This window comes from Vidua macroura, chromosome 4, assembly GCF_024509145.1.
Source record: "Vidua macroura isolate BioBank_ID:100142 chromosome 4, ASM2450914v1, whole genome shotgun sequence".
In the NCBI taxonomy this organism is placed as follows: Eukaryota; Metazoa; Chordata; class Aves; order Passeriformes; family Viduidae; genus Vidua; species Vidua macroura.
In genome coordinates, this window is record NC_071574.1 from 60,550,107 (window position 1) to 60,577,472 (window position 27,366).

The following is a 27,366-nucleotide window of genomic DNA, read 5'->3' on the forward strand; positions in this document are numbered from 1 at the left end:
AATTTCACAGGCAATGCAGCAAAGCAATGAAAAATTTTCAGACTGAATAAAACATGATGAGTCCCTATAGCTTGAGGAGACTCTAGCCTGTGCCAGTTTTAAATCTTTAGCTTGCAGTGAAAAAAATTATGCCAGAGGGTCCAGCTGATTGCAGCTACCATCTTCATTATGAAAATTATATTCTTAAATAACAGGAAGAGTGGTTACTCACTGGTTTGCACTCTTCAGCTAGCACAGAGCAAATATTTGGGCTGTTATCTTACTTAGAGGGCAGACCCACGGAAAAGCAGCGCCAGTGCTGCTCCCTTCACTGGTCCAGTGCAAAGGAGACCTAAGAAGAAAGAAGGCAGATGGAGTTCATCCCAACTGCAGCAAGTCATGCATAACAGAAGAGATGATAAACTGACCTGCACATCAAATTGTAAACTGATATTGGATAGCAATACATCACCCCAAAGGCTTGTGTCAAACAGTCCCTTTTTAGCATTAAGCCATGAAATGCATGGGCAGTAGCATTGATGTTTACCACTGTTACTAATTTTTTATTGCTGAGGATAAATCAACCACACTCTTTTTATGAACAGAAGCACAAAACCTACTAATTAAGACACTGCCTTTTTTATTATTATCCTGGTTCCACCTTTAACTGGGCTTACTTCTGATTAGCACCAGTATAACTAAATAGAAAATCAGACAAGTAGCTTGCATGAATGTATCTCTTTCCCTGTCACTCAGGAATGATCCTCCAAGCAGAGATTAAAGTACTACATATATTGAATAAATGAACATTCAATGCCATCTGCTGGGGTATACGAAAATATGCAATACCAGGCTCACAGGACAAGAGCATCAAATGCACAGAGGGTGTTTAGGCAGAAACTTGCTTCTTCCAAACACAGCTGTAAGGGAGTGTTGTAGGATGCTTGCTGTCCTTAATACCATTCAGCCACGGGGTAGAACCCCTGGAAAAGAAGTAGTTCTGGTTTTAACTCTTCTCTTAGCATAAAAGAATTTCAGTGCTCAATTATCCTTTTTTTTCTAAGCATTACATCATGTGATAATTATTTGTTATTGGTTGGTCTTGATAGAAGGACTTTCATGCTCTACTTTTGAAATCAGGCCATTACGTAGCCAGAGATGCAAGATTTGTGAGGTTATAGGCAGCCTAAGAAAGGACTGAAACAGTCCAGAATGAGAGCACATACTGGGCAAGGTCATACCATGGCTGTTTTGTATTAAAGAGTCACTGGGTTAAACGTGTAAATCAGGTTAAGTGCAGAAGTTAGGAGTCTCTGTTCACCAGCTCTTTGGCCCTGCAGCTCATGCTCTCCTGGCTGTACCATGGGACAGCTCATGGGCAGACAAACACCACCAAGAACAGTTTATAGCCTGATAGCTGGAGTGTTCTCAGATTTGGGATTTTCTTCTGTTACGGAGAGAACAAAACACAGAGGGATTTCCAGACCAGGAGTCCCACAGATCTCAAAGTTCTGCACCAAGAAGCAAAACTCAGGAGAGCAAGAGGAGCTCAAGCACATCCTTCTTTGGGTGTTTTTGGTGGGCGGGCTTAGACACGCTCATGATTGTGAATCCCACTTCCACACAGCTACTTCCTCATGCATTGTGTAGATCCACAAACTCCTGGGTGGACCTGCTTCATGTCCTTTTTTCCATATCTCTAAAGTACTGTAAATAAATACTCTCAAATCTGCAGTTGGCAGACTTTTATTCCTTTATATAAGTTACTAGCTACTGTAAAATTTACAACAGAATGGGACCTGCTGACAGCTTTTCTCCATTTCATACAGAAAAGAGAACTATTCCTGCTAACACCTATCATTCTGTAAGTACCACATGTTGTTCCTAAAATTTTACCTTTTTTTCACTTCCTGATGTATGTTAATATCATCTCAGCTATAATACTAACAAAAAAAAATGCAATCATCACTGGTTTTTAATGCAAAATAAGGCATAAGAATTGTGAAATATAGATGAGAATGTTTACTTTTTTCTAGTGGGATCTAGATTGGAGAAGTGACTCACTCGCCAATTCTCCATTTATGGGCTGAATCTAAAATACACCTTTATCATAAGATCAGGTAAAAATAACAGGAGTCAAGCTAAACAAGGATATAAGTCATAAACCTCAAGATTAAATATGTAAGCAATACAAATGAAAGCTGAAAAGCAAACAACACATTTCAATGTCTTTCCATTTGTATTTGAAATATGGGTTTGAGTTTCAGTTCAGGCATGTAAGAAAAGAGTGTAAATACCTTTTAAATCACAAAAAGATGAAAATAAAGCACGGGTCTATGTTTTTATAAGCAAGTTGGACAAATGAAGGATGACTTAAGAAATTTGATGCAATCAATATTTTGACAGCTTCATATTTCACAGAATGATTAATAACAATCAGATCCTATATGGGATTAATACCAAATAGAAGGCAAAAACAGCACAGAGTAGAATGGGGAAGGAATGGCCAGGAAATAATTTACTTATGCTAAGACTCTTAAAGAATTATTTAAGAAGTTTCTGGGATATTAATTCATTCTCTTTGGGAATTCTCCAGAGTCCTGAGTTTCTAAAATTATGGAAAAGAACAGTGGTAACCACAATTTCTTCCAAGAAAGAAAGCAAATCCTGAGGACTTATTTGGTACCTGGAGAGATTATTAAACAAAGATTATTACAAACATATTTTGGAAATAATAAGTTTGATTATGTAAAGAATTGTTAATGTGACACGAAGAGCATCTCATCAATTCCTCATACTAAAAGTAATTTCCTTTTCAGCAGAAATATGACTACAATAATGAGAAAGAAAACAGTAAATATGTTATATATTGCTTTTTATTAGGCCTCTGATATTTCCCAGAAGACAGTCTCACAAATACATGCCTGGTCTAGATGAAAATTATTTCATCTAGGTGAAAGTGCTTGCACAACTGATTGACAAAACAGCCACTCTCAGCCTAGCTGACAATACTGCTATTAAACTGGAAAGAATGGTGCAGAGAAGAGCCTGAAAACCCAGGTACCCTGCAGGGTCTGTCTAGGGTGTGGTGATTTTATGTACTGTCATGAGGACAAACCTCACCCTGCAATGTACTGTAAAGAACATTTCTTGGAGGTCTGCCTCATGTTGTAACAAAGAGCTGTACAACCTGGAGTGTGCTCACAGGAAAGTAACACTGGGGATACGAGATTCAAAGTCTTTTAAGTTGCTTGACAATCCAGGAAAGATTTAATGAAGCATATTTATTTCTTAGAAAAAAAAATATATATATAATTATAGGCATTAGCATAATAAAGTTTGAAATAAAGTGGATAGTGTGGATAGTTATCAATTTATTTAGTGTCCTTGGACAGTAAAACAAATTGGATTAAATTTTAGCACTCAAGAGAAAAAGCATGAACTGAAAGGGCAGTTAACTGGTAGAAGAAGATATGTCAGGAAGCTATTGGTTCCCCATTAGTAATGAGAATAAAACAAATATCAGGGAATAAATTTGAGAATAAAATAAATTTAAGAATAGACAAAGCATCACAGAAGACCCAAGTGCATGGATGCACCTACACTGTTGGTAACAAAATATGACTTCTAGAGGCATGGGGTATCCTCAGTCGAGTTTGCTCAGCAGCAATATTGGCTCTGTGCTGAAGGAAGCCAGCAGTTATGTTTCAGTGAGTAAATAGTGAAGATGAAGGGTGGAGAAGCACTCTAGAACACAACCTTGAACAAACCTATACAAGTGTAAAGACACATCCAGAGACATCCTGAGTCACTCTCAGCACCGTATTTCCATGGATTCCACTGTTCAATGCATACTCACTATCACAGTCACTTGGACTGCACATTTGTTAGCACAAATTCCCTGAAACACCGTATGTTTTTATTTTGAAGCGTGACATTTGTGATGAGCTAGTTAATATATTCTTGCAAGTAACATATGTAAACAGTCAGTACAATACAAATACCACATGGATAATATTATAATAAAAGATACAGTTTCAAATGTAATGGTCATAAATTAAACACTCACATTATTTTTCCAGAGCAGAGAGGCAAAATTCAGAGAGACATTTAAGCTGTCTCCCAAATGGCTATTTCATGAACCTAAATTAAAAATTTAGGCACTCAAACCACTTCCTCAACTACTTTCCAACCCTTCAGTTTTCATCAGAAAATTTCCCATGCACCAAAATGTTTGGTTATGGCAATCATATATTTCCATGCTGAAATCAATCTTGAGCTTAAATTTATTTGTATTATCTGTATATGTCCTCTTCTATCCAGAGCGAATACTTGACCATGAAGGGCAAGAGTGATGTACAGTTTTCCTCCGAGCTATCTGAGGAGGAAGACAATATGTACGAGACTGTAAGTTCTTCAGTGCTGGAGGCCATGCATTCTTTGAGAATCCTGCCTGCCAAACCTCTACAAGAATCTGAATATGCAGGTAACGTTTTCTGTCTGTGGAAACTGAACAAAACCTAGAGTTATAGAGGAACAGTACAGACTTGGAGTTTTCTGTCCAGATATATATATTTTTTTAATTAAATGGTTCAACTGGAAAATAACATGGGTAGGCAGAAACACGACAAGAGCTTTTTCTGCTTCTTCATATTCAACAATTACCCTGATTTTCATTAGATTATGCTAAATTAATAATTACACACTGCTTTTTCATTTTAATATTACCTTCATGGGATAAATTCTGTTATCCCATTCCCCATGGAATGTATAAAAAACTGGCTGATCAAACCCATAGCCATTTCAGAAAATCTCACTGCTATTTAAGCCTAGAATTCTTTAAGATGGAAAACATATTAAAGAACACCCTAAACTTTCCTCCAGACGATAATGCAGTATTCTTTCAAAAGGAGTTCTCTGATGCTTTAAATAGCAGTAATAAGCAATTACTTTAAGTGTATTTCTCAAACATTCTTAACTTTGTAAGGTAGCTGCATAATCATCTTTTGGTTTACTAAAGCTATTCTAAGTCACATTTAATGCCTAAACATACAGAGCCAATTAATATCCCATTTATGGAAGTGAAATGTCATCCTAGCTGTGCATTGCTCCAATCCAATATAAACACTCCAGAGGTTTTAAATAGTTAAAAAAATGGAGGGGAGTCCTAGATAGCAAAGACTGGAAACCATAAACCAGATAGCTTGCTTCAGTTCACATCAAAGTCAGCAAAGACATTTTCTACTCATTTTTTGTGGGAGATTGTTTGATGTCTAAACAAATAGATGGCTTTTAAAGTGAGTTAATTCATCAGTGTGTGAAAGGATCACAATCAGTCTGAACAAGCAGATATTCTACATTATGTTCCAAGACTAATTTGTCCATTTTATTTGGAAACCTGAAGTGAATTCCAAGTACAGTTTTTATCTTGGTTAGTAGTAAAAACTTTCATTTAGCAGTCAGCATCTTTTGCTGTTTGTGTAAGATTGTCCTGAATTAGCCAAAAGACATAGTTTTAGTTTTGTGATTTAAGGTAAAACACATTAAACAAAAAGCTGGTTTTTGCCTGTGTATTATGCCCAGTAACTACAACGTGGCAAGATACAAGAGTGAAGAAAGGACTGAAAAAAGGGTAAAATTCAATGCTAACATTTTTTCCATCTTTTCTAGATAAATATCAGTGCCCTTGAGATGTAAAATTAATGACTGAAAAACACATGTTAGCATACAACCTGAGCATTTCTTTTTGATGGTCAGGGATGCAGTTTTTACTAAAAGCTAAAGTAAAAATTAAAATACTACCTAGAGAATAGAACCCCTACAACCCTCACAAAACCAGAACAACATGACGTCATTGCCAAGAGCAAAGGTTCAAATGAAAAACAAATTCAGTAATCTAACCACAGTTAAGGTCAAATGTCTGCCTTAACTGTTTACCAGCTTATGAATGCTTTTATTTATAACCACAGTGGGGACATTAACCATCAAGATCTTACCAGGGTCATGCTTATATTCTCAATACAGCTGCTAAAATGGTTGTTAAGTTCTGGGGAAAAAAAAAAAAAAAAAACAAAAAACAAAAAACAAAACAAACAAACAAACAAAAAAACCAAAAAAAACAAACAAACACAAAAAATTAAAATGCTATATAAATTATGAGACCTGACCTGAAAAACACATTTTGAACATTAAAACCCCCTCCTTCTTCACACATTATATTACTGAATTACTCAAGCTTGATTTTTCTTCCTCTTTTGCAGACACACGTTGCTTAAGGCCTTCAGGTACCACTTCCCCAACGAGCGAGAACCCATGTCAGCCCCTTCAATACTCAGCCGTAAGTGAAGATACTAATCCTTATTCATAAACAGATTTCCCCTTTTCTGTAATATGCCCCAAAGTGCAGTCTATTTAAAGTCTTAGCCACATCACATTCATCTGCACCAGGCAGCCCAAGTTCCTGTGAGCTGTTCCTGTTTCACTTTGCACAGATGCCCTCGCCTCTTGCTTTCACTCCTTGGCTGCTGGGCTTCTGCTAAGACTTAGAGGCATCCCAGCCAGGAGCAGCACCCTTTCTACTGGCCATAACTTCGAGAATGATGGCTAACATCACATCTTTCTTTTGGTTTATTAACAGATTCACACATTTGATCCGGAGTTGAGAACAGTGCCAAATATAAGAGGTATAATTTTTTAAAAAATCTACCCATTTCTGCCAACAGAAATAGTAATTTCTACTTCCATATTTATCTTTTGTACATAGGCGGAGATAACACATAATAGAATATACACAGTTTCCAGAACAGCAGCTGCTTTCCAAAACAATCATCCTGCAAATTTTGCAATACTCTTTCAACTATCTAACACTGAAGTAATTATTTACAGAAGGAGATATATTTTATCTCAGGAGTTCCCTGCTCCTACTGGGGGGGGAGGAAAAAAAGCCCTTCAGTTTAAAAATAAGATTTTCTTTTTTGCTGTATTGTAAGGACATAGGGGCAGGGAGAAGCCGGTGTCTCCTGAACTTTTTCACCAAAAGGCTGCAAGATCCCCATTGTGCTTTACTTCTAATAATATAATTATTTTTCACTCCCTATCCTTCTCAGGCTTTTCCCATGAATATATTGTAAAACATAATCTAATAACTATTTTAACTAGTAATACCAACTTTAGCAATTCCCACTAGGGATTTACATCCTAGGGTGACCATTTACAAAGGCTTTTAGACAATGTTCTGACCTACTCAGAATATGCTAATGGTGTGGTACATCACCTAGCATACCTTTTTCTCTGCTGCTTTAAGCCTAAATTTGCTTCAAAATCCTTTAATTTTGAGTCAAAAATGTACCTTTAATTTTTGTTCCATTTCTCGTGGTGAAATCAGAGACAGGCAATCTTATTCTTCAAGAACCTAATGAAACGTCCAAATATAAAATCCTCTGATTGACAGTTTCACTCAGTTGTAGGATTGTTTTAAAAGTAGTTTTCTATACACTTTTTTATATTTCATTTACTTTGGATGTAGCAGTACCTCATGAAGTCAGCTACTGAAGGATTAAATATCTAATTATCTTTGAAAAGAAATGGTATTTTTTATCTTACCGTTTTCAAATCTTTGAACCACAAGGTAATATGGTCAAAAAAACTGCAATTGCCAAGCCAAGAAAATGTGACCCTTTTGTGTTTGCTGTAACAGCTGATTTTTAGAAAGTATTATAATTTGATCAGCCAGAAAAATAACTCAAAGAATTCCATGTAAAACAGCATTTGCTTTTTTTTTCCCCCTTATTTCACACTGTAATGCAAAATGTAGAGAGAAGTAATTCCTACAGATGATGAGAAAGTAAGCACTATATAGGTTGAAAATGAAAGGTTAGATTGATTCTTGTGAGCAAATCCCCATGTAGCCCAGAAAAAAACCTGAATTGAGATAAATTCAAGTAAGCCAGCTTCAAAATCTGCAGAAATCAGTAGGCAAGGAGAGTTTGCCAGTTTATTTAAAGCTTTGAATTCCACCAGGATTTAGTAGGTTGGATTTACATATCTCCACGTCATGTGTGCTGATGTTAAGATGAACCAAGGCCAATACAGGAAGGTAAATCAAATTCTGGTGTTTGAAAATGCAACTGATACTCATTTTTAGTATTTCTTGAATGAATAGTGCTTGTAGAGAGCACTATTATTTTTACATAATAGCTACACTGTTTTTAAATATTTCCTAAAATTTTTTCTCATGCCCAGTGCTATTAAGTGGCCTTGCCACAAGATGGCATAAATAGCATAGAAGATTTTTTTCAGCAGTATTTTCTAGACATGTTAAACATATAAGCTGCCATTATTTTATTCAGAGCAATTTGTTATGGTTTATTTGAAGGAGAACTTGAGATATGTTGCATGTCCTTTGCATTAGTTAGGATTTCAGCATGTAGAACTTAGGAAAATAATTTCAACATAGCAAAAATAAAGATTCTTTTTAGTAGTAAGATATTAATTTAAATAATCAGTCATATTTTGGTATGTTTGAAAAAAATGGAATTTATTTCATTGGTTTCCAGTATTTTAATAAATTTCTATACAAAAATAAGACCAGACAAAAAAATGCATCCCTAACTCAATAAGCATATAGATATGTATATAAGGTCTCTGATAAATATTTAAATTTATAATACGTGAATAAATATCACTCTCAAATGTTTCATTCTGAAATCAAGAGCAGAGTTCTATAGGTAGAGCCAGGAGAGGGCAAGGAATGGGGTTGGACTGCCCATAATAATAACAACAACAACAGAATAAAGCTGTAACTTCATTTGTGAATTATATGGGTAGCTCTCTACTAAGAATTATTTGTAATTATTCTTAGGAGGAAGAATGAAAGTACATGGGTACCAGGTAAGCAGAATCTCTCATTAATTAAAATTTTTACTGGTTATTTTGCCATTTAATAGATTTTTAAAAGCAGGCTGCCATTTTGCTAGCACTAGCTAAAGGAAAAGAGAACTCCTAGCTGCACTCCTACATTACCTCACTCACTAGCATTCACATGAGGATGTCTTTTATTCCTCAGTGATTTTAAAATGCCATGTTATAGAATGATGTTTTGTGCTGTAGAGCACATAAACCCTTTGACTCTTGACACAGGCATGTCTACTTAATCTAAATTCTTCACATTTCTCTCTAGTAAACTCAGGGGGGGGGAAAGCTTACAGAGATTTTTGTTTCCTCTCTTTTCCAGGAGCCTACACCTCCCCCACGGTAAGATCACATCAGAGATCACTTACCTGTGCTCCCCGGGGAACTCAGTGCTAATGAATGCTCACATCCATCTGTGCTGCTCATGGTAATGAGGTGACTGGAAGTGAGCCAGCATCCTTTTGCTGCTGCCTCTCTTTGGACTTAGCAGGTTCTGATATGGAATTAGGGAGAACAAAACACGAGCTCTAAGCATTCATAGCAGGAACTCAGGCCTGCATCTTCAAAACCAACTTGGCTGTGCCTGCAGACAAGTCAAAAGCCTAGAAATACCGAATCTGGTTCAACCCAGATATAAATTGCTGGGGAAAAAAAAATATTCCACCAATTCTATTGGTGCCTTAGGCTCTGTTCACTGTGATAATATTGACTTCATTCTCACGTAAATCAATTTGCCAGTGCTTTTTGATACACATCTAAATCATGTATGGAAATCAACTGGAATATTTCCACTTACTCCCACAGAAGATAGACCAAGCTCTATTCCACAAATATATTTTTGTATGATATGCCCACAAATAAAAAAATTAATCACTTCTTGATTTGTCAAACTCAAATTGCTATAATTTAAAAAATCCTTTCAAAAGGTCATCTAGGAATGGCAAGTTTATTTCTCCATGCCTACACTGACTGCTCTAAAAGATAAAAAGAATTTTGAAATATGATTAACATTACATATTTAGATTTGACTCTAAAAAATATGAAATAGCATAAAAGGGCAGTAAAACTTCAAAAATTCAAAACCAGGAATAAGTGCAGGAATAAGAACATTCTCAATCCACTATTCTGCAAAATTTCAAAAATTTGTTTCTGTTTGTATTATAGTGGCCAGAATGGCTCTTAATTCTCTCACTTGACTTAAATTGGGTATATATTGTGCAAACACACAAGGCTCCCACCATTGAAAGCAGTTCTGCCAGGCACCGTGGATGCACCTCCAGTTTTGTCCAGCCAACCTCTCCATGGAGCTGGAGCTGGGCTGTGACTGCCTGGTCTCAGAGCACAGACAGGGTGTGCCCACATCCCTCAGAAAACACCAGGCCCATGTTACCTGTGAGTTTTCTGGGATAAAGAACATTTTCCTCTGTGTCTGAAACTGGATTGTGTTCACTGGACCATATATACAGCCATGCCCACCTGGAAATATCCACACTGCAGAGCTGTACTCGGCACACACTGGTGAGGCACACAAAATCAGTATTTAGTGGCACAAAACACAGTGCAGCAATGTCTTGCAAATGTAGAATATTATCCAACATTACCGTTGCTGTTGAAGGGACCTGAAGATTTCCTGGATCTGAGCTTGGCTTAGCACAAATACATTGAAATACTCTCAGAAAATTGTGGTCTCTTACTTCTAGAACTTGCACTTAAAACACAGTCCCTGCACCTCCTTTATTCCCTAATAGCTCTTCAAGGTCTCTTTTGACTTCTCTAGGCCTCTGAAGATGCTGCCAAAGCAGTATCAGCCCCTTCCTGCAGAGCCAAGAATAAGCAGCCAGGTCTTTCACAAGAGGAACATGCTCAGTCAAGATCCCACCTTTCCAATATCAGCAAATGTCACAAGGTACAGTGCATTCCTCATCTTTGTTCCCCGAGAATCAAAACACTCTGTCTGCTCAAACCACAAAATTTTACCTCTGTCACACCTCTGCTTTTGCTTAAGAAAGTTATTCTTTAGACAGCTGTGAATAATTGAGAGAAGTGGTATTTAGTGTAATGTGACACTGGCATTAAAAAAAAAAAAAAGAACTGACAAAATAATGGTAAAGGAGTAGAAAAGCAGACAGAACTTTCATGACTTTCATGAACATTTTGTTTAATATTTTTTTTCTTTAATAATATTTAGAGGTCTTGCAACCACTTTTAAGTACAAAAAATGCTATTTACTTATCACAGTTAGTGAATCAAATGATGGGGAAACACACTGACTGCACCAGAGATACAGAAACTCACTCCACATCCCAAAGACATTACATTCAGCAAAAGAAATTACTCATCTGTAGGCAGAAATCTGGCTTCAGCCCATGAGACCAATGAATCCAAGCTACAAATCACTTCTTGCCCTTTTCATTTTGCACTCCTCAGCCACACAACACCCGTGGTCATTCAGCATTCTGACATGGCAGTGAGGATGAGCCACCTGAAGCCCATGTGTGCCCAACTGGATGACCCAGCACATGCTTATGCCAGGTAAGGAGTCTGGTTGCTTTTTCCACACAAAACGTACCTGGCCAGATGAGCACTCTGCTCACTGCCACATCAGCAGATGTGCATGTGTGCCTGCTGTGTGACCACAATGCACATTCATAACAGGGGACAGTGCTGGACACATGCTGGGAACAGGAATCCAGGGGCCATGGGGTATAATGCTCAAATGACTCTTGACAAAAACCTATAGCAGCCAGAAGCTGTGTCAATCTTGTGCATCCTTCCTTAAATTATTTCAATTTCAGCTCATCAGGATGGAATTTTGCTTCATTTTACAGAGGTCACTTCAAATCCTTTGGGGGGAAAATAAGCTTACAAATCAAGCAAATAATCTTTGGCTTAAAGTATAAATTTGTTGAGTGAGCTCTAATTATGGGTTATTGGCATGGTGTTTTTTTCCTGAAAGATGCTTAAATTTTTTCATGGCTTAGGTTCCAAAATATGTTGGATGCTAAGACATTTTATTAATATGAAGTAGTTTCATATTCAGATGCAAGACCTGACATAGAGTTACAAAGTTCCAATTCCCATGACTGATCACCTCCCTTGGTAAGGCAGCACAGAGTAAAAGCTTTGTGAGAAATGTTATAATCCACATTGCCAGCTGATATTAGTATGCAGAGCACTTGGATTTAAAAGGTCCTATTATAAAGCCAAATTCTGTCATATAAATACATGTCATGTCTATTGTACTAGGGGGTTTTATCACATAAGTAAAACAGAAGTGGAACAGAATAAGACAACACAATATCTGGGGGAGGCATTGACAAATTTCTCACAAGCGCTTCACTCAAAATATTCCTCACCCATCTTCAGTCCAGTTACAGTTTTGTAAGAAGAAAACATATGAGCTGCAGAGGGAAGGAGTATGGCACCACAGCTTACAGTCCTTTGCTAGACTGTAAGCAAAGCTGTCCAACCATAGATGTGATTTAGGAGTGCAAGTCTTGTTTTCCAACAAAATTTGGAAGACTTATAAAATTTAACACATCATTATTTATACAATCTAAAAAATAGCTTTATAAAAAAATAGGCAAGTGCAGGGTCCTGGAATGTGTATTAGAAGCTCTGATGTGATTGAAACTTTTATATGCCTGTGGTAAGCAAGGGCCATGTCCCTTGAAGGTGGAGGCCAGCCCTGCAAGCACATCTTTAATGTCATGGAACTTTACCACACACCCAGTGTCCTGAATATGGCTTTCACACATTAAGTAATGGCCCTGGGGACCAAGCTAACAAATTGAAGAAACTAACACAAAAACAACTATCCAAACCAAAACAGTTCCTGTCCTTTCTCCTAGCCTTCTTGGATAATACAGATAATTTTCAAATTTCTTGCCTCAGACCTCCATGCTGATTGATGTTTTCAACACAGACATGAGGACAAGAGCCCTTGTCACTGTTGAAAAATAGCTCCCAGAGTTTCCTATACGAGATCTTCCTTTTGTCTTCTGACTGATTTAGCAAAATATCTCACTGTCATATTTTTTTCAGTCCAGGAGATAGGCTAAACAGAGATTAAATCTCAGAGCCTTCCAAAAACTACAAGATGCTTATTCACACCTTATGTTGCTAAATAGCTTGTAAAATCTGGTACCCTGTCTCTTTTATTAGGAGATACACACTGCTAAAAAGTGTAAGCTTTCATCACAATCAAAACATCTAACAAAAGATGCCAGACTCAATACCTCGTCCACTTTTTTGGAAGGAGAATATTTCCTTCCCAGGAAAGGATGATATTCCTATTGATCAGTCATATCAAAAGGCAGAAAAATACCTTAACACCTACTTAATGAGGGCCAGGATGAACATTCTCCACTCATCTTTCCCTGTTTTGCACCTCCTTTCCTCTACACATTCCATTTCAGCTCTGAGTGTTTCATTTTTTTAATTCTTCAGTCTTCAAGGAACTTACTTCCATTTATAGCTGATTCTGAAATGTGTAATGAGACCTTTTGGCATGAAATGAAAAGTGCTGAAGTTGTTACTCCTCTTTTTCCCCCTCCTCCCAGTATAAATCCTTAACACAGTTGTATTTTACCATAATGAATTCAGTAGATGCTATTTTTTTAAGGAAGTCCTAGATACTTCTCCAGAAAATAATTCATGTAAAAAATAACCAGCCTCTGAACTCCTCTAGCAGTAGCAAAATCCTTCCCTTGTCAAGATGTAATCAGTGATGATGTACTCAAAGTGATTTTTATTTTATCATAATTAAAAGTTTTGCATATTATTCTTTCTTTTCCAGACAGTCATCTGTTAAGGAATCAAATAAAGTAAGTATTCATCTTTGTATGTATTAGGACCATAAAAGCCAAACACATTCCACAGCTACACAGTATGTAATAGTATTTTTGCCTATTAGGTTAAAAAAAAACCCTGTAAGTCATATTAGCTTTGTGCCATAAAAGCATCCATCTTTAATGTGTGTTGCAATTTCAATACTGCTACTTCCTGAAGGGGTCAGTTTCTGAATTTATTTGCAGAAATAAAAACATAGGCACAGTGCAAAGCTACCTGTCCAACTATGCACATAAAGCATCTCTCGTAACTGCCTGATGTGGATGCCTGTGAAGAGGGAGCAGCAGGAGACACTCTCCTTCAGACAGAGATTCCACATACATTTTACAAGCAGAAAACTGAAATTATAAAGTCAACAGAGGAGTGTAATAGCATTAATATAATATAAATACTTCAAATATAAGATGACCCATTTCAATATGAAACAAAAATGGACAAATTTTAAATCCAGTTTTAACTGCTATTCCCCAGCTCCCTTTTGCCTCTCCTTCCCCATTCACTTTCTACTCAGACCAATGAAATAAAGCAGAGGAAACGGTTTTACCAATAAGGGAGTTCAGTTATGACAAGTGCTTTCCTATAAAACTTATTAAGAGATACAGTCCCTACAATCATGCAGTGATAAAGGATGTTTGTAAAATTTGGAAAGAGGTTATCATTTATAGCATTTTGTGCTTCTTACTGAATGTTTTAGTTCCTGCACTAATGTGTTCCTACTGAATTGGTTTTAATTTTTTTTTTCTCATTAAAGGGAACAGAAGAAAGGAATCTATAGTAGTTAATCCCAACTGTTTCCTTCCACAGCAGGCTGAAGCACAAATCTACAGATTTGTCTAACTTTTAAATCCATTGCGTTTTCCTTCACAGTTCTGACTGGGAGGCTGCCCCAAACCTCACTCCTCTTGGTTAGAAGCTTTAGTTTGAAAGATGATGACAAAAACATGGTTTGATAGCAATATTGTAATCAACACTTACTGCTTAAAAAAAATTATATATTGGCAAGAAAGATAATATTTAAGAAAAAAAAAAAAAAAGCTTTTTCTTGTCCTGGATACTGACTCATTACAAACCAAATGTGAAAACGCTCCCAAGAAAAATAAATATCTTACAGCTGTAATTAATATTTCTGGCTGGACACTGTACAGCTGCACAAATACCTCAGTTCTTAACAGACTCCTAGTTTGGCTACATCCTAAGGAGAAATATTGTGTGTCTCATGACATGGAAAAGATAAAATTTAATTTTGATCACTTCCCTTTCCTATAGATATGAAGGCCTAAACAGTTTCAGTGTGACCTGGAGAAGACAAAGTTGCCTTGTCAGGGTTTCAAATACCAAAGAGCAGGTCAATAGGTTTGAGAGAAGGACTGCCCTTCACCAGAAGCCAGACAGGAAAGGGTACTGAGGAGCCTCTTGAAATTGGAAAGGATAAAGTCAAAATGCTACCTAAGAATGAACTAAGCCCTCTGCTCAGCTCAGAAGGACCTGGGGACCAAAGGCTGAACATGAGCCACTGGCGTAGTATCCATGACAGCCATGAAGGCCAAGAGCATATCAAGCTGTGTCAACAGAAGCATTGCCAAGAGAACAAGGGAACTATTCCCTTTTACTTATCACTCATTAGACAACACCTTCAGCTCAAGGCTGAAGCTGACAGAGCAGAGAGGGTCAGCACAGGGTCAGCAGGACATGCAGTGCCTGCCCTGTGAAATGAGTCTGGTGGGACTGGGCTCCCTTTGCCTGGAGAGGGGACAGCCCTGGGGGAGCCCAACAGCTGCCAGTCAGTGTCTGAGAGATGTTTGTCAAAAAGGCAGAGAGCATGGTGCTTTACAGAGTGCACAGTGGAAGTACCAAAGGCAACAATCTTGATATTATGAAGGTTTCAATCATAAATAGGGAAGAAAAATTAATTATGAGGGTATTGAAAGAGCTTTCCCAGATAGGCTGTGAAATCTGCACTCTGGGAGGTTGGCAAGACCCAGCTGGTTAAAGCTCTGAGAACTCAGGTCTCATCTCCCAGTTCTCCATGCTTTAAGCAGGAGCAAGGTCTAGGACCTGCCCAGGTCTTGTCCAGCCTGAATAAGACTTGAAATTACTAAGTAATAGGTAAACATTATTGGGGAAGTAACTTATAAGGAAGGTTCAAAATGCAATATCTACCAAAAAAAAACACCCTATTTTTATCTTTAATATTTATGTATTATAGTCTTAGATGCATCAAACTAACAAACAAAATAATTTATATTCCCATCATTTTGATCTGTGAATCAAAATAATAAAGAAATAAAGTGAAAGTTTAGGAGCCAAACTCCAATATTTAGAAAGCTGCCATTCTTATTTTTAACACAATATGCTAGATTAAGACTCTCCACACAGTGATTTTGAATGAAATATCTGCCATGACAGTAAAATAATTGTACTGTCAGTTAAGGAGCCTGAAAAGAAGTGACTGATTTTAATCTTTGTGTCTCTCCAGTCAACCATAATCAATCTCAATTTAATACAAGATCAGGGAAGGAAAACCATATTGTAAGTTAAATTGATCATTAACAGTCATGATGAAATGGTGATCTTCGCAGTAAACCACGTTCACTTACACCCCTAAAAAGTTCAATTCTCATTTTTGCTAGCAGACTGAGATCAGTATTCATTATTTGTTTTTGACAAAGTGATCAGGTATTAATGATTGAATGTCTACAAATTATTTTAAACTGGTGGACAGTTGGGCCTGTTGGGGTAAATTCAAGTTACAAAAGCAAAGAAAAATATTAACTATGTTATCATTTTATATAGGCACCTGGAAGAGAACAAGGTCAGTATTCAATAATATGATAATAACTTCTTGTCTTTGCTTTATATTCCAAAACTAAAATATTCTATCATTAAAATTCTAACTGAAACAAGAGATATCCCCCAGGTATACATCTGCTGAGAATGGAGAGTTAGAGAGACCTCAACAGTTGCTGATGATCAGCAGAATAAAGGAAACTTAACTTGGCCTTAGCTACAGCTATTTGGGAAGCCAGGGTAACACATTTGTCCTAAGCAAATGTCTGAAAGTTTTGGGGAAAATAAGAGTGTTGGTGCCTAAAAAAAACAAGAGAAGGATATCCAAAAGAGATCTGCACAGAGTACATCATCCTTCTGTCAATCTTGCTGCTCTACCACTATTCGAGGGTGAGAATTTAGAAATAAAGTTTTTTAAAAGCTTTAGGCTTTCAAAGCTAAAAAAAAAAAAATTAAAAATTGAAACCTCCAATGTCCTAAAAACATGTCAATTCTTTAGATGTACATACAGCTTTGAAAAAAAGGCTTAAACCACTCACTGAGTCCAGGTGCACAAAGGTCCATGACAACGTTACTCCGAAATACTTTGAAGATAGGTACAAGTTACACGGCTTTCATGCTGTTTACACTTTGTGTTAATAAGTTCATAATTTCCTCTGGCTTTTCCTTTTGTGGATTAAGGCACTATTTCCTGATTTTCAGCAAGAAATAGAATCGACTGCATTAATAAATTCAATGTCTATCCTGTCCTATAAAAAGGATTTATGAATTCTCCATATACTTCTAGTGCAACATTCTACATTATTTACTATTATGTGAAGCCATATTTGGCATCAGCAAACCCTGTAACATCCCCCATGTAACATTCAGTACTAGTCCAAATGTTTCCCACTGAAATCATTACCTGACTCATTCAAGCCAGACTGATTACAGCCCTTTAAGGTTTCTATTGAACTGCCTCACCCTCATGTATGAACTTACTTAATTTACTTCACAGTAGTTCCTAGATGCTGTCATACAAGAGGAAATACTAAGTTCTTATCCTTTTTACTAACAGTTACAAGTTTGAGGAAGAAACCTGAAGTACCTTTTCAAGCACAACAGCATCCTCCTGAAGCCAGGTAGGAAGAGAAGAATTTCAGGAGTTTGTACTGGATGCTTCAAGGACTAAACATTCTGCCCTAGAAAATTGTACTTCACTATGCAATAACAGGAAAATGCTACCACTTTCTGATGCCATGCAGTGATATGTTTTGCCCTGATGTATGACATGAACATCTTTGGGAATTGCTTTCAAGCTATTGTAATTGCACAGCCAATTTTTATCTTTAAAAGCATGCTGCTGTATTACATTTCTGCCGCTATTTCTGTGATAGGGTGTTAAATATATTGTATAAAGAAGTTCTGCTATCTCCAGCCTCAGCATTTCCTCTCCCCCTCATTTTCTATTTTTATTTACAAAGGATACACACCTGGCTTTCCAAAGGCCCATTATTCTTCCACAGAGATCTTCCATAGTTAGACCTACATTGTTTTTCTGACCTATACAAATCGTTCCTTTCTAAATGTTTGTAATCTCTTTTCTACTGAAATATGCAAAAAAAAACCCCAAAAATATAAGAGACAGCACAGGAAGTATATGAATGACTTAACATCCGTCCTAGACAAATACAGAATCTCTCATGTAGCGTTGTTTACAATAACGGCATTTCTCTGGGATAATATTATTGTGTGGAGTAAATATGGCCATATTTGTGACCCCTAGTATTCTCTTTCTTCTTATGCTTCTGTTATGTCAAGTTATTTGGTCAATATTCCTCCCAGTGTAACACAACAAAGTACTAACTGGCCAGCCACTAAGGAGCGGTCTTGAAAATCAGAAAAGGCAGGGAAGAACTGCTCCCTGGATCTTCCCATAGCGGCACTGGGAACATCAGCTGAAATTAGCAGTGAACAAAAGCTTCACTACACATGCACTTAAAATATGGAACTCTTATGGAGAGTAAAAATACCCAAAACTCAATGCAACTTGAAAAAGTGGCTCGTGAAAATAAGGGAAATTTGTCAAAAGACACTAAATACACAATTACCACCCAAAACCTGGGAAGGCCCAAAGCTGCCATCAGTAAGAGAAAGGGGTACTCTGGGGAAGCACAGCTATGCATTGCTCTCTAATTTGACTCTTACACTGCCACTAAAAGAAATATTTTTCTGACATTACTTCTATTCATTGCTTTTTCCTAGCCCTCAGTGTACACGGAGATCTAAAAACATTTGCAGATCAGGTAAGAACTAAAGATTGCTTTGAAAGCCAAACTTAACATGGAAAAATAAGAGTAAGAAACAGCCTTTAGCCTTTTGACAGAGGAAAAAGGATACTTTTTCCTAAAGGCTCTCTGGGACAGCAGAGTATCCTTTTTCCTCTGTCAATTCCTTGCCCTCCTGAAGCAACAGGGAGAGAACAAATAAGTAGCGTTTCCCCTGCTACCCTATAATTGCCTTTGAAGTCTATATTTGGCTTAGAAATATTGTAAGAACAAATATTAATGTTATTAAATCTTATTTCTTGACAAGGTGTTGTTAGCTCCATCTCAGCCAGACTTGGTACATAAGCATTGCAAGAGAATTTTAATTTTACCCTTCTTGTCCCACACCTTAAGACACACCAGAAAAAAAAAATCTGCAAAAAATATACAGCACTATGGTCCTAGCAGTGGAGTCTCTTCAAAAAAAAAAAAATCTGAGGATGGCAGCCACTAAAAATGCAATGCAAACAAAAATGGTACAATCATGATCCAATAAGCTGAACAGTAAGAATATTTCACATTTTGACAAGTCAAAGTGATTGCAGAAACAAAAGGCTGATGTCTGGTGCCAGGCCTTTGAACAGTGATTTCAATACTGAACAGACTGACTGCCTGCTGAAGATCATGGCTCTTTGTCTACTGCTATCAGTGGATCTTGTTTTAAAAACAAAAGTAATGCAGTTATAAATCAGAACACTGTACAAATATGAATGGAACAGTGAAAGGCCGTGAAAACCGCTTCCCCTCTGTAAAAGAAAGTCTTCCTAGTAAAATTTAATATTGTCAAATGCTACACTGGCATAACAGTAATAAACTGATAAAGCATGAACAGATAAAGCACAATGAAATACCACCTGACAAACAGCACTGTCTCTGGTGACAGTAACCAGAAGGAAAAGAGGGAGGCCATTGATAAACACATTTTTCTCATTTACTTTCAAAATGGAAACTGGATCATTTCTCCCACCAGCATTGCATGAAAAACACAAAACTGTTTTCTGTTATACAGCAGAATATGGTGGGGTTTATGTTCAATTAACAATTTTTCCCCATGTCACATACCTGAAAATTTACATTGGAAGGAAGCCCTTGCTTTTCTCAGGCTGTTTCTGCATGCTCAGAGTCAGCCTAAGCCTCCTGTATTACATGACTTCTTGTGTTCCTGACCCAACCCCTGCATTTCCTTAGCTCCACAGAGACCTGGGCAGCTCAGTCTAGCCAGTAGAGACAGCAAATCACATTTGCTTTGGGAGAGATTTCAGCTCCACCAGGCCCCTGCACAGCAGCACTGCAAGGAGCAGGCACACACAGCCAAAGACCAACACCTCCTCCTTAACGCAAGAGCAACCTTACCCCTTGGTCCTGAATTTGTTAACTGAAACAAGTCACAGAGAAAACTGAAATTCATCAGCATGGCAGAACTTCTGAATCATCTGAGGTTTCAACAGCTTGGTAGAAAAAATGCTAGCTGGCAATGGAATAATGAGGGGCTTTAATATGATCCAATATAACAGTAACTGGGATCCAACACAAATAAAAGGGATTCAAAAGGTGAAAGTAGAACAGAATGAACCATTATCCTTGTCCCATATTTAGTATTTTATTTAGCATTTGCTGTTTTATTAATAGTTTATTATTTTGCTGTGTGCACAATAGCCTGTCAGATTGAAGTAAATTAAAATCCATCACGAATCTTATGTGTTAAATCTCTGGGGACATTAATCTGAAATCATTGATGCTGCATTAGCACAAGACCACTCTTCACAGAAAGCTCTAAATTTTTAAGGTTAATATCACAATACCCTAAATTAAAAGTACTATTCTCAAAATTACTAAGTAAAACATAGTATAAAATTAAATTACAGCTTTTAAGAATGCAACCTTTTCCTTCTGAATTTACTTTTACAGGTTCCACATTAAGTGAAGATAATCTGACAGTGAAGAAGCCACCACCTCCTACATCATATGCAACATGCAAAAATAAATCAAAACATTTGCTTGTAGAACAGGAAATGCAATCTCTTCCCAAACCCACTGAAAAGGTAAAGACCAGCTTTGCTACAAAAAAATTACAGGTTTTTGGGGAACTGGATTAACAGTATATGGCACCATCCCTGACCCCCCCCATGAAAGCTGTGGGTGTTCAGCACCATTGAGAAAGTCCAATGTGAGCTCTTGAAACCATGGATAAGAATTTAAATGTCTAATTTGATTAACAATTCCTATCTGGATTTCTCCATATAGATGCATTACCATTGTATACTGTGCTGCATGTGCTTTAAATGCAGATTAGATACAATCTGATACAATTAGATACCATTTTTCTTCTGCCAGTTTTTGTTAATTTCTACACACTGATTATGCTATCTTAAAATTAAGGATTTAAACAAATGTGAGTGGTACGTTGGAGAATATGATCGTCATAAAGCAGAGAAGATACTGTTACAGAAAAACACTGTAAGTACCATTTATCTCAAAACATGGGAGGTAAACTCTTGGGGGAAAACTTCTGTAAACTGTCCACAATGGCTTACAAGTTTTGTTGTGAACTAACCACACCATCCATAATTTAAATCTGTATCATTCAGGATGAGACATTCTTGGTTAGAGATTGTTCAAAGAAATCAAAGGCTGAACCATACGTTTTGGTTGTTTATTATGGAAGAAGAGTATACAACATTAAAGTACGATTCCTGGAAGAAAGCCAACAATACGCCTTGGGAACAGGGCTCAGAGGAGAGTGTGTAAGTAAAATGCCATCTGCTGTTACAGCCTATAGCTTTTATGTTACACTTCACAAGTTTTTAATACTAAATACTAGTTACAAACTCTCCCACATAAGAAACTTGCTGTTTCATAAAAGTTTCTTTTACAATACCTTCATTTTAAGTGTCTCAAATTTCAAGCAGCTTCAACATAACTTAATACCAAATTTTGCATACCATGGTCAAATTCAGATTTTAATCAATTAAAAAAATCTCCTAAGTACTTACAATACTTCTATCTACTGAAAGTAACACCTGCAAAGTAAAAAGGAAAGAGAAGTTCTACCTTTTCTGGTATATCTATTATTTTAGCATATTTTTAAACTTGTGATAATTTAAGCAGGTGTTTTCAAATATATACAGCTCCGCATATCTGACAGCAGGACTCGGTGCTATGAAACAATAGGAAAACAGTTGTCATGGATATTCAGAAGCAATTAAATCATGTGGGTCCCTAGCAATCAGTCTTTCAGATATGGTAAATTTCAATTAGAAAATCCCTTTAGACGAGCAATGCTTCTTTACATAATTAAATTCAATTATAGTCATGATAAGAGTCTAATTCTTATTCTACATATATGGTTAAATAAACACTGTATCTGCAAGTTTTCTTGTGTTTAACACAAGGAAAAAAAACATTAACATGAAAGTCAACTCTATAAAAATGTGATACTTGCAAAACAAAACAAACAAAAAACCAAAACTAAAACAAAAGAACCAACAAAAAAAAAATTAAAAAAGACAAACACAACAAGAATGCTCAGCTGCAGAGCAAAAAAGCAAAGCAACAACCTCCTATGGGTTATTAGCTATGGAAATCACTGACACAAATCCAACTCATCTGAAGCAGCAAAAACTCTGTAGCTGAATCTTCAATTATATCCTTTTCATGCATGTCAATACTTTTCAGAACTTACCTTTTGTATAGATAGACTTTAAAAAGCCTGAAATCACAAATGACCCAAGCTGATTTAAGGCATTTGATAGGTCCAAAATTTATATTACAGTTTTTATTAGAAAATATGGGATAGGATTCATGAGCTTTCAAAAGAGGAACAAGGTTTACTGGCAAGTTGTTCTTCAGGGATATTTGTTTAATGATAAAGGGGGGAAAAATCCTTCATTATGCAAGCACAGTGAAACAGTTTGGAAGCTGAATGGTTGCACAAATCAAGAACTGTACTGCATCATCCTGGTGCTGCTGTAGTGACCATCAGTATTCTATAAAGCACTGGCTGCATTTCTGAACTGAAACTCCCAGATGATTTCCTGGAATTTTAGTGTGACTTAGGAGAAAGCAAGTTTAGTTTTCCATGGTTCTGACATTGTTTAGTCTTCCTGTAATGGCTCTAATACAAACAGGCTCAGAACAGAAACAATGACAGAAATAAGGCACGCTAGAGCATAATGTAGTATATGTGTATTCTCACTAGAGAATAAAGACATAGAACTAAATTTTCATTAGTTTCATTCATTTCATTCACTTTAACAATTAAGGTAACTGGAAAATTACTTGAACAGTACATCAACAATTTTTACTGAACTAAAAGGAAGGAGAACACGATCCCTCCCGTCTCAGGAAATACCAAAATATGTGACTGTTGTTTGTTCCAACTTCTGAACAGACAGTACATATCTTAAACAGTGGGTCTGGACTGATTAGTCAAATTGCAAAGTACAACTCCAAAATAAGGATTCCAAGCATCTAGTTAACAACACACAGTGCATCCAAGACGTGGCTCTACCAGGCCAAATGTGTAATCATAACTGCCTAACTTATGCCTTCTTCTTTGAGGATTCCTTCTCTTTAACTCAAATCTTCCCCTGGATCAAGCACAACAGAAAAAAATCGTAATTGCTTTGCTGGTCAACTAAGTGTTGTGCCAGGGAATCACAAACGTGGCAATGTTCCACTCCTATGTATTATTCTCAGCAGTAGACACGAAAATAGAACCAGGAACAAAGCACATAAGCAGTAATGAACAATCAGCGGCACCAACATTGCTCAGAAGAGCTTCTTCCATCTCAGGCAATCTCATAGGGTTCCCCAAAAGGGCTCTTTCTTGAAAACTCTCACCTCAATTTTTGCAGCTCATCTAAGGTTTTTTTCCCAAAGAGAGTGAAAACACTTTGTAAGGCTGTGAATTACAGAAAACTGCTGCCTGTAATTTTTAGTACCTGTTAAAAAGCTTTCCAGAGCACTCTGCTTTGCCCCTCTGCAGGGATACCATTTGTTACACCACATTTTGCAGTGCAGCCAGACCTAGCTGTTCTATCTACATTAGCTGAGTATTCCCTCTTCACCAGCCAATGAGAAAGAAAACTAAACACCAACAAACATGTGCAGACCTATTACATTTTTCCACAGTTGGTGATTTTATTCAGAGGTTTGGTCTTAATAGATTTTCTGCAGTGCGTTTTCACTTTTGAATTAGTCTGTTTTCATCCATTAAAAACACGTTTTTTCCTCACACATAAATAATAATAATTATTCAAAGTTTTCCCTATCTTATTGCAACTTTCAATTTTTACTATACAGCCTACAAGTTGTTAACATATTGTATCTATCACCAACATTTAAAATTAACAGTTATTTTTTAAAATGTATTTCATTTAACTCTTGTAAGTGCTTTTATCATTAGTTCCCATAAGGAGGGAAAAAAGGGGTTGATCATCAGATTTTTATGGTAAAAGTAACTGAAGTTCCATGAAGCTAAATTAGTATCAAACTCTAATATAATAAATAGAAGGGTAAAAAAATCACTTACTCTCTTAGGGGAGCTACATCTTTTGCTAGCTATTTAGCCACAGATGTTCACACCTACGTACATCTTTAATATGCTATATTGAGCTTTCTAAAGGCCAAATTACATAAAGCTATAAAGAGCAGATCCCCAAAATGATGTATACATGGAATTTAGGAATTTACATTCAAAACAAAGCACCCTTTACTTGGCTGTTGCCTTCCTCTACTCCAGACAATTTCACTATTAAAGATCCAGAGATCCCTGTAATACTGGCTTTTTTCATCTGTGTAGTTCTTTTGAAAATGATGAAATACAAACCTTGCTCACATTTAAAGCTGATCATGACATGAAATTTACATATTTTTCTTATCTCCTTTTCAAAACTAGATCTGCCACACACAAAATACATGGTTTTAGCATGTCTGTAGCATCAGTCTCAATTCCCAATGCAGTTAAAAATGCATCAAAATGAAAGGCAGATGTAGGCTTCTCTTCCGCTTGGTGCCTGCTTTACAAAGAAGTTTAGAGCAGAGCCTGACGTGTATCTCTGGATCTCTCTGTTCCATCCACAAACACTTTCTCCATCCTCACCACTGCATTTGCAGATACCTTTTTCAAACTGTTAAGTCATAGCAGTCACACCATTTCACTCAATTCATTTCTATGTGAGCCAAAAGGATTAGCTGCACCCACCTTCAGCAGCTACCAAACTGGCCTGGCCCATCCAAGCAGATTAGAGAGCACTTCCACATTGCCTCCCACTGACAGTGTTATGTCAACAGTTACTGCCAGGAAAAGAGGCACAACAAACAGCCAGCACCTTCAACTGAGAGAGGTTTACAAGATAAGCATCTTGTCCACAGCTCAGTGATGAAAGGTCTCACTGAGGACGTGCAACATATCCCAGAGTTTCACCACCTTCCCAACACAATTCAGAGTACACCTTTCAGGAGCAATCCTTGACTCCCTATTTCCAACTCCCCAGAACAGGCTGTAGACCTGCAGATAGAGAATTCCTACGACAGCAGAGATGGGCTGAGTCTCTTCAACAGTGAAAGGAAACAAATCAAATACTGAATTTTCTTCATCTTTATGTCTTTAGGTGTCTTTACACCTAACAAAACGTGGAGTTCCATTAAAAGAGCCGGGGACATAAAATTCTGAGACATTTTTTACCCATTACTATGCAACTAGAAAAATGAACAATGTGGCATTAACCTACCTAAGCCTAATTAAATTTCCAAAGCAGATGAACAATCACAGTAGACTTTTTGACTTCCCAACCAGAAAAAAACATTCAAAAACAGGAAAAGAACTGGTGCTGGAAGAGTTAATTTAGAATAAAAAAAGGATTACTTTCATAAGGCATGAAATACAGACCACAGTTTTGCCTCAGTTTTCAGTAGCAACAGTGACTTTGAACATAAGCAAAGAGGAAACAGCAAAGTAAAACAAATGCATATGAGTAAAAATTATCATAAGAAAACTTGAATTACCATACTGGCTTTGAGATCAAAACATTTTCCTCTTAATACAGCAACAGTTTCACCAAATCACATCCTTGATCAGATTCTGTTATAAACTTGGTGTGAATCAGGTGGGGGTGCGAGACAGTACCACGAGACACCACCAAGTGTAGAATTAAGAGCCATGCTTACAGGAAATGTTATATAAGTAGGTGGTAAGTATTAATGTCAAAGTAAGGTTGCATTACTGTGTGCAGTTCTGGTGGTTTAATACCAATGAGTACAAAAACTAGCTCAAGAGGAAAACACTGATATGATGTTTGTGGTGTGATGGGAGCTTGGAAGGTACACACAAGGAAGAGAACTACTTAAACTGAAGGACTGCTAATCATTGGAAGGGGATTCTTCCACTCGGGCAGATGAGAATTAACACCTTGTGTAGCTTTCTCTTGCTGTTTGATCAGGTCAGCAACCTTGAACCAGACCTTTATCACTTTAGGAGTTGCCTGGAGAATGTCAGTTTTTTGGGTGTGAGAGAACAAGATGCTTCTTGTTCCATACTTCAAAGGGATTCTATAGCAACTGTCTCAATAATCTGAATGGGAAAACAAAGCATATATTTCATAAGGTACACTGAAACTTGCAGTGTAAAATATCGTGTACTGCTAATTAAGTGTAACTTGTGGCAGGAAAAAAACTAGTAACAATTTATAGTTGCTTCATCATTTCAATATCTATCATCACATCTGGCATCACAACCTTTTATAGGTGATACTTCATTTTAGACATGCTCCCTTTTTGCCCTAAGGAGCTAGTTGCTTTGTCCTACACATGACAGAGACACAAAAAAGAAATGTAAGGATCAAAATATGGTGCTTTTCATTTTAGAATTGCTTTCATTCTAATCATAATTCCATGGAAAATGTTACCTATTTCTAATATTGTCATTTGCAAGTATTTTAATGTTATAGATTAAATTATAGATTAGTTATAGCAATTTCACTTTCAGTCACTGATTACTATCTTTTTCCCCCCAGAAATTTAATTCAGTGGAAGAGATCATTGACTTCTACAAATCCGTTCCCATAACGCTCATTGATGGAAAGGATCAGTCAGGAAACCACAGAGAACAATGCTACCTCACACATCCATTCAAATCATGCTGACGTTTTCTGCCTTATTGTCACTGATTCATCCGTACAGATATAAATAGAACACTTACTGAAATGTCTCAAAAGTCAGATTTGCCTTTTGAGCAAGGAGTTCCCCATAATATAATGAAGCATTACAGATCTACTCCATTTTTTGACTGTTGCATTTTCACTTTGAGGATACAAGTAAAGAATATGTCAACATATTAATTCACAGGAAGGTGTTGAGACCAACTCCTGACACCTTGACAATGACTGACCAATTTGCTTATCTTGCACCCTATCTTCTAACTTCAGATGAAAATGAAACTTGCCTTTGCTTACTTAAATGTCACTGAAACTCCGCTAAGTAGCAAAACCTAATAAAATATACCACAGTCATTAAATAAATAATCTTGCTTTTA

The 27,366-nt window shown here is 36.8% G+C and overlaps 1 protein-coding gene across 1 annotated transcript; it reads left to right on the forward strand.

Annotated features, from left to right (window-relative positions):
- The first annotated feature begins 1,771 nt into the window (after positions 1-1,771).
- Positions 1,772-27,332, forward strand: CLNK (cytokine dependent hematopoietic cell linker). Its single transcript, XM_053976802.1, has 15 exons — positions 1,772-1,843; positions 4,303-4,465; positions 6,240-6,316; positions 6,617-6,662; positions 8,840-8,868; positions 9,212-9,231; positions 10,667-10,795; positions 13,688-13,715; positions 16,534-16,552; positions 17,585-17,648; positions 18,772-18,812; positions 20,742-20,875; positions 21,213-21,290; positions 21,422-21,577; positions 26,849-27,332. The coding sequence occupies exons 1-15, from the start codon at positions 1,772-1,774 to the stop codon at positions 26,975-26,977; spliced, it is 1,185 nt and encodes a 394-aa protein (XP_053832777.1). The 3' UTR covers positions 26,978-27,332.
- Positions 27,333-27,366: the final 34 nt, after the last annotated feature.

Bases quoted from the DNA above. Each gene is read 5' to 3' on its own strand.
- CLNK (XM_053976802.1), top strand. From the start codon at position 1,772: ATGGGACCTGCTGACAGCTTTTCTCCATTTCATACAGAAAAGAGAACT. The intron at 6,317-6,616 runs GTAAGTGAAGAT...GTTTATTAACAG, and splicing joins AGCCCCTTCAATACTCAGCC to ATTCACACATTTGATCCGGA. The intron at 18,813-20,741 runs GTAAGAACTAAA...TTACTTTTACAG, and splicing joins TAAAAACATTTGCAGATCAG to GTTCCACATTAAGTGAAGAT.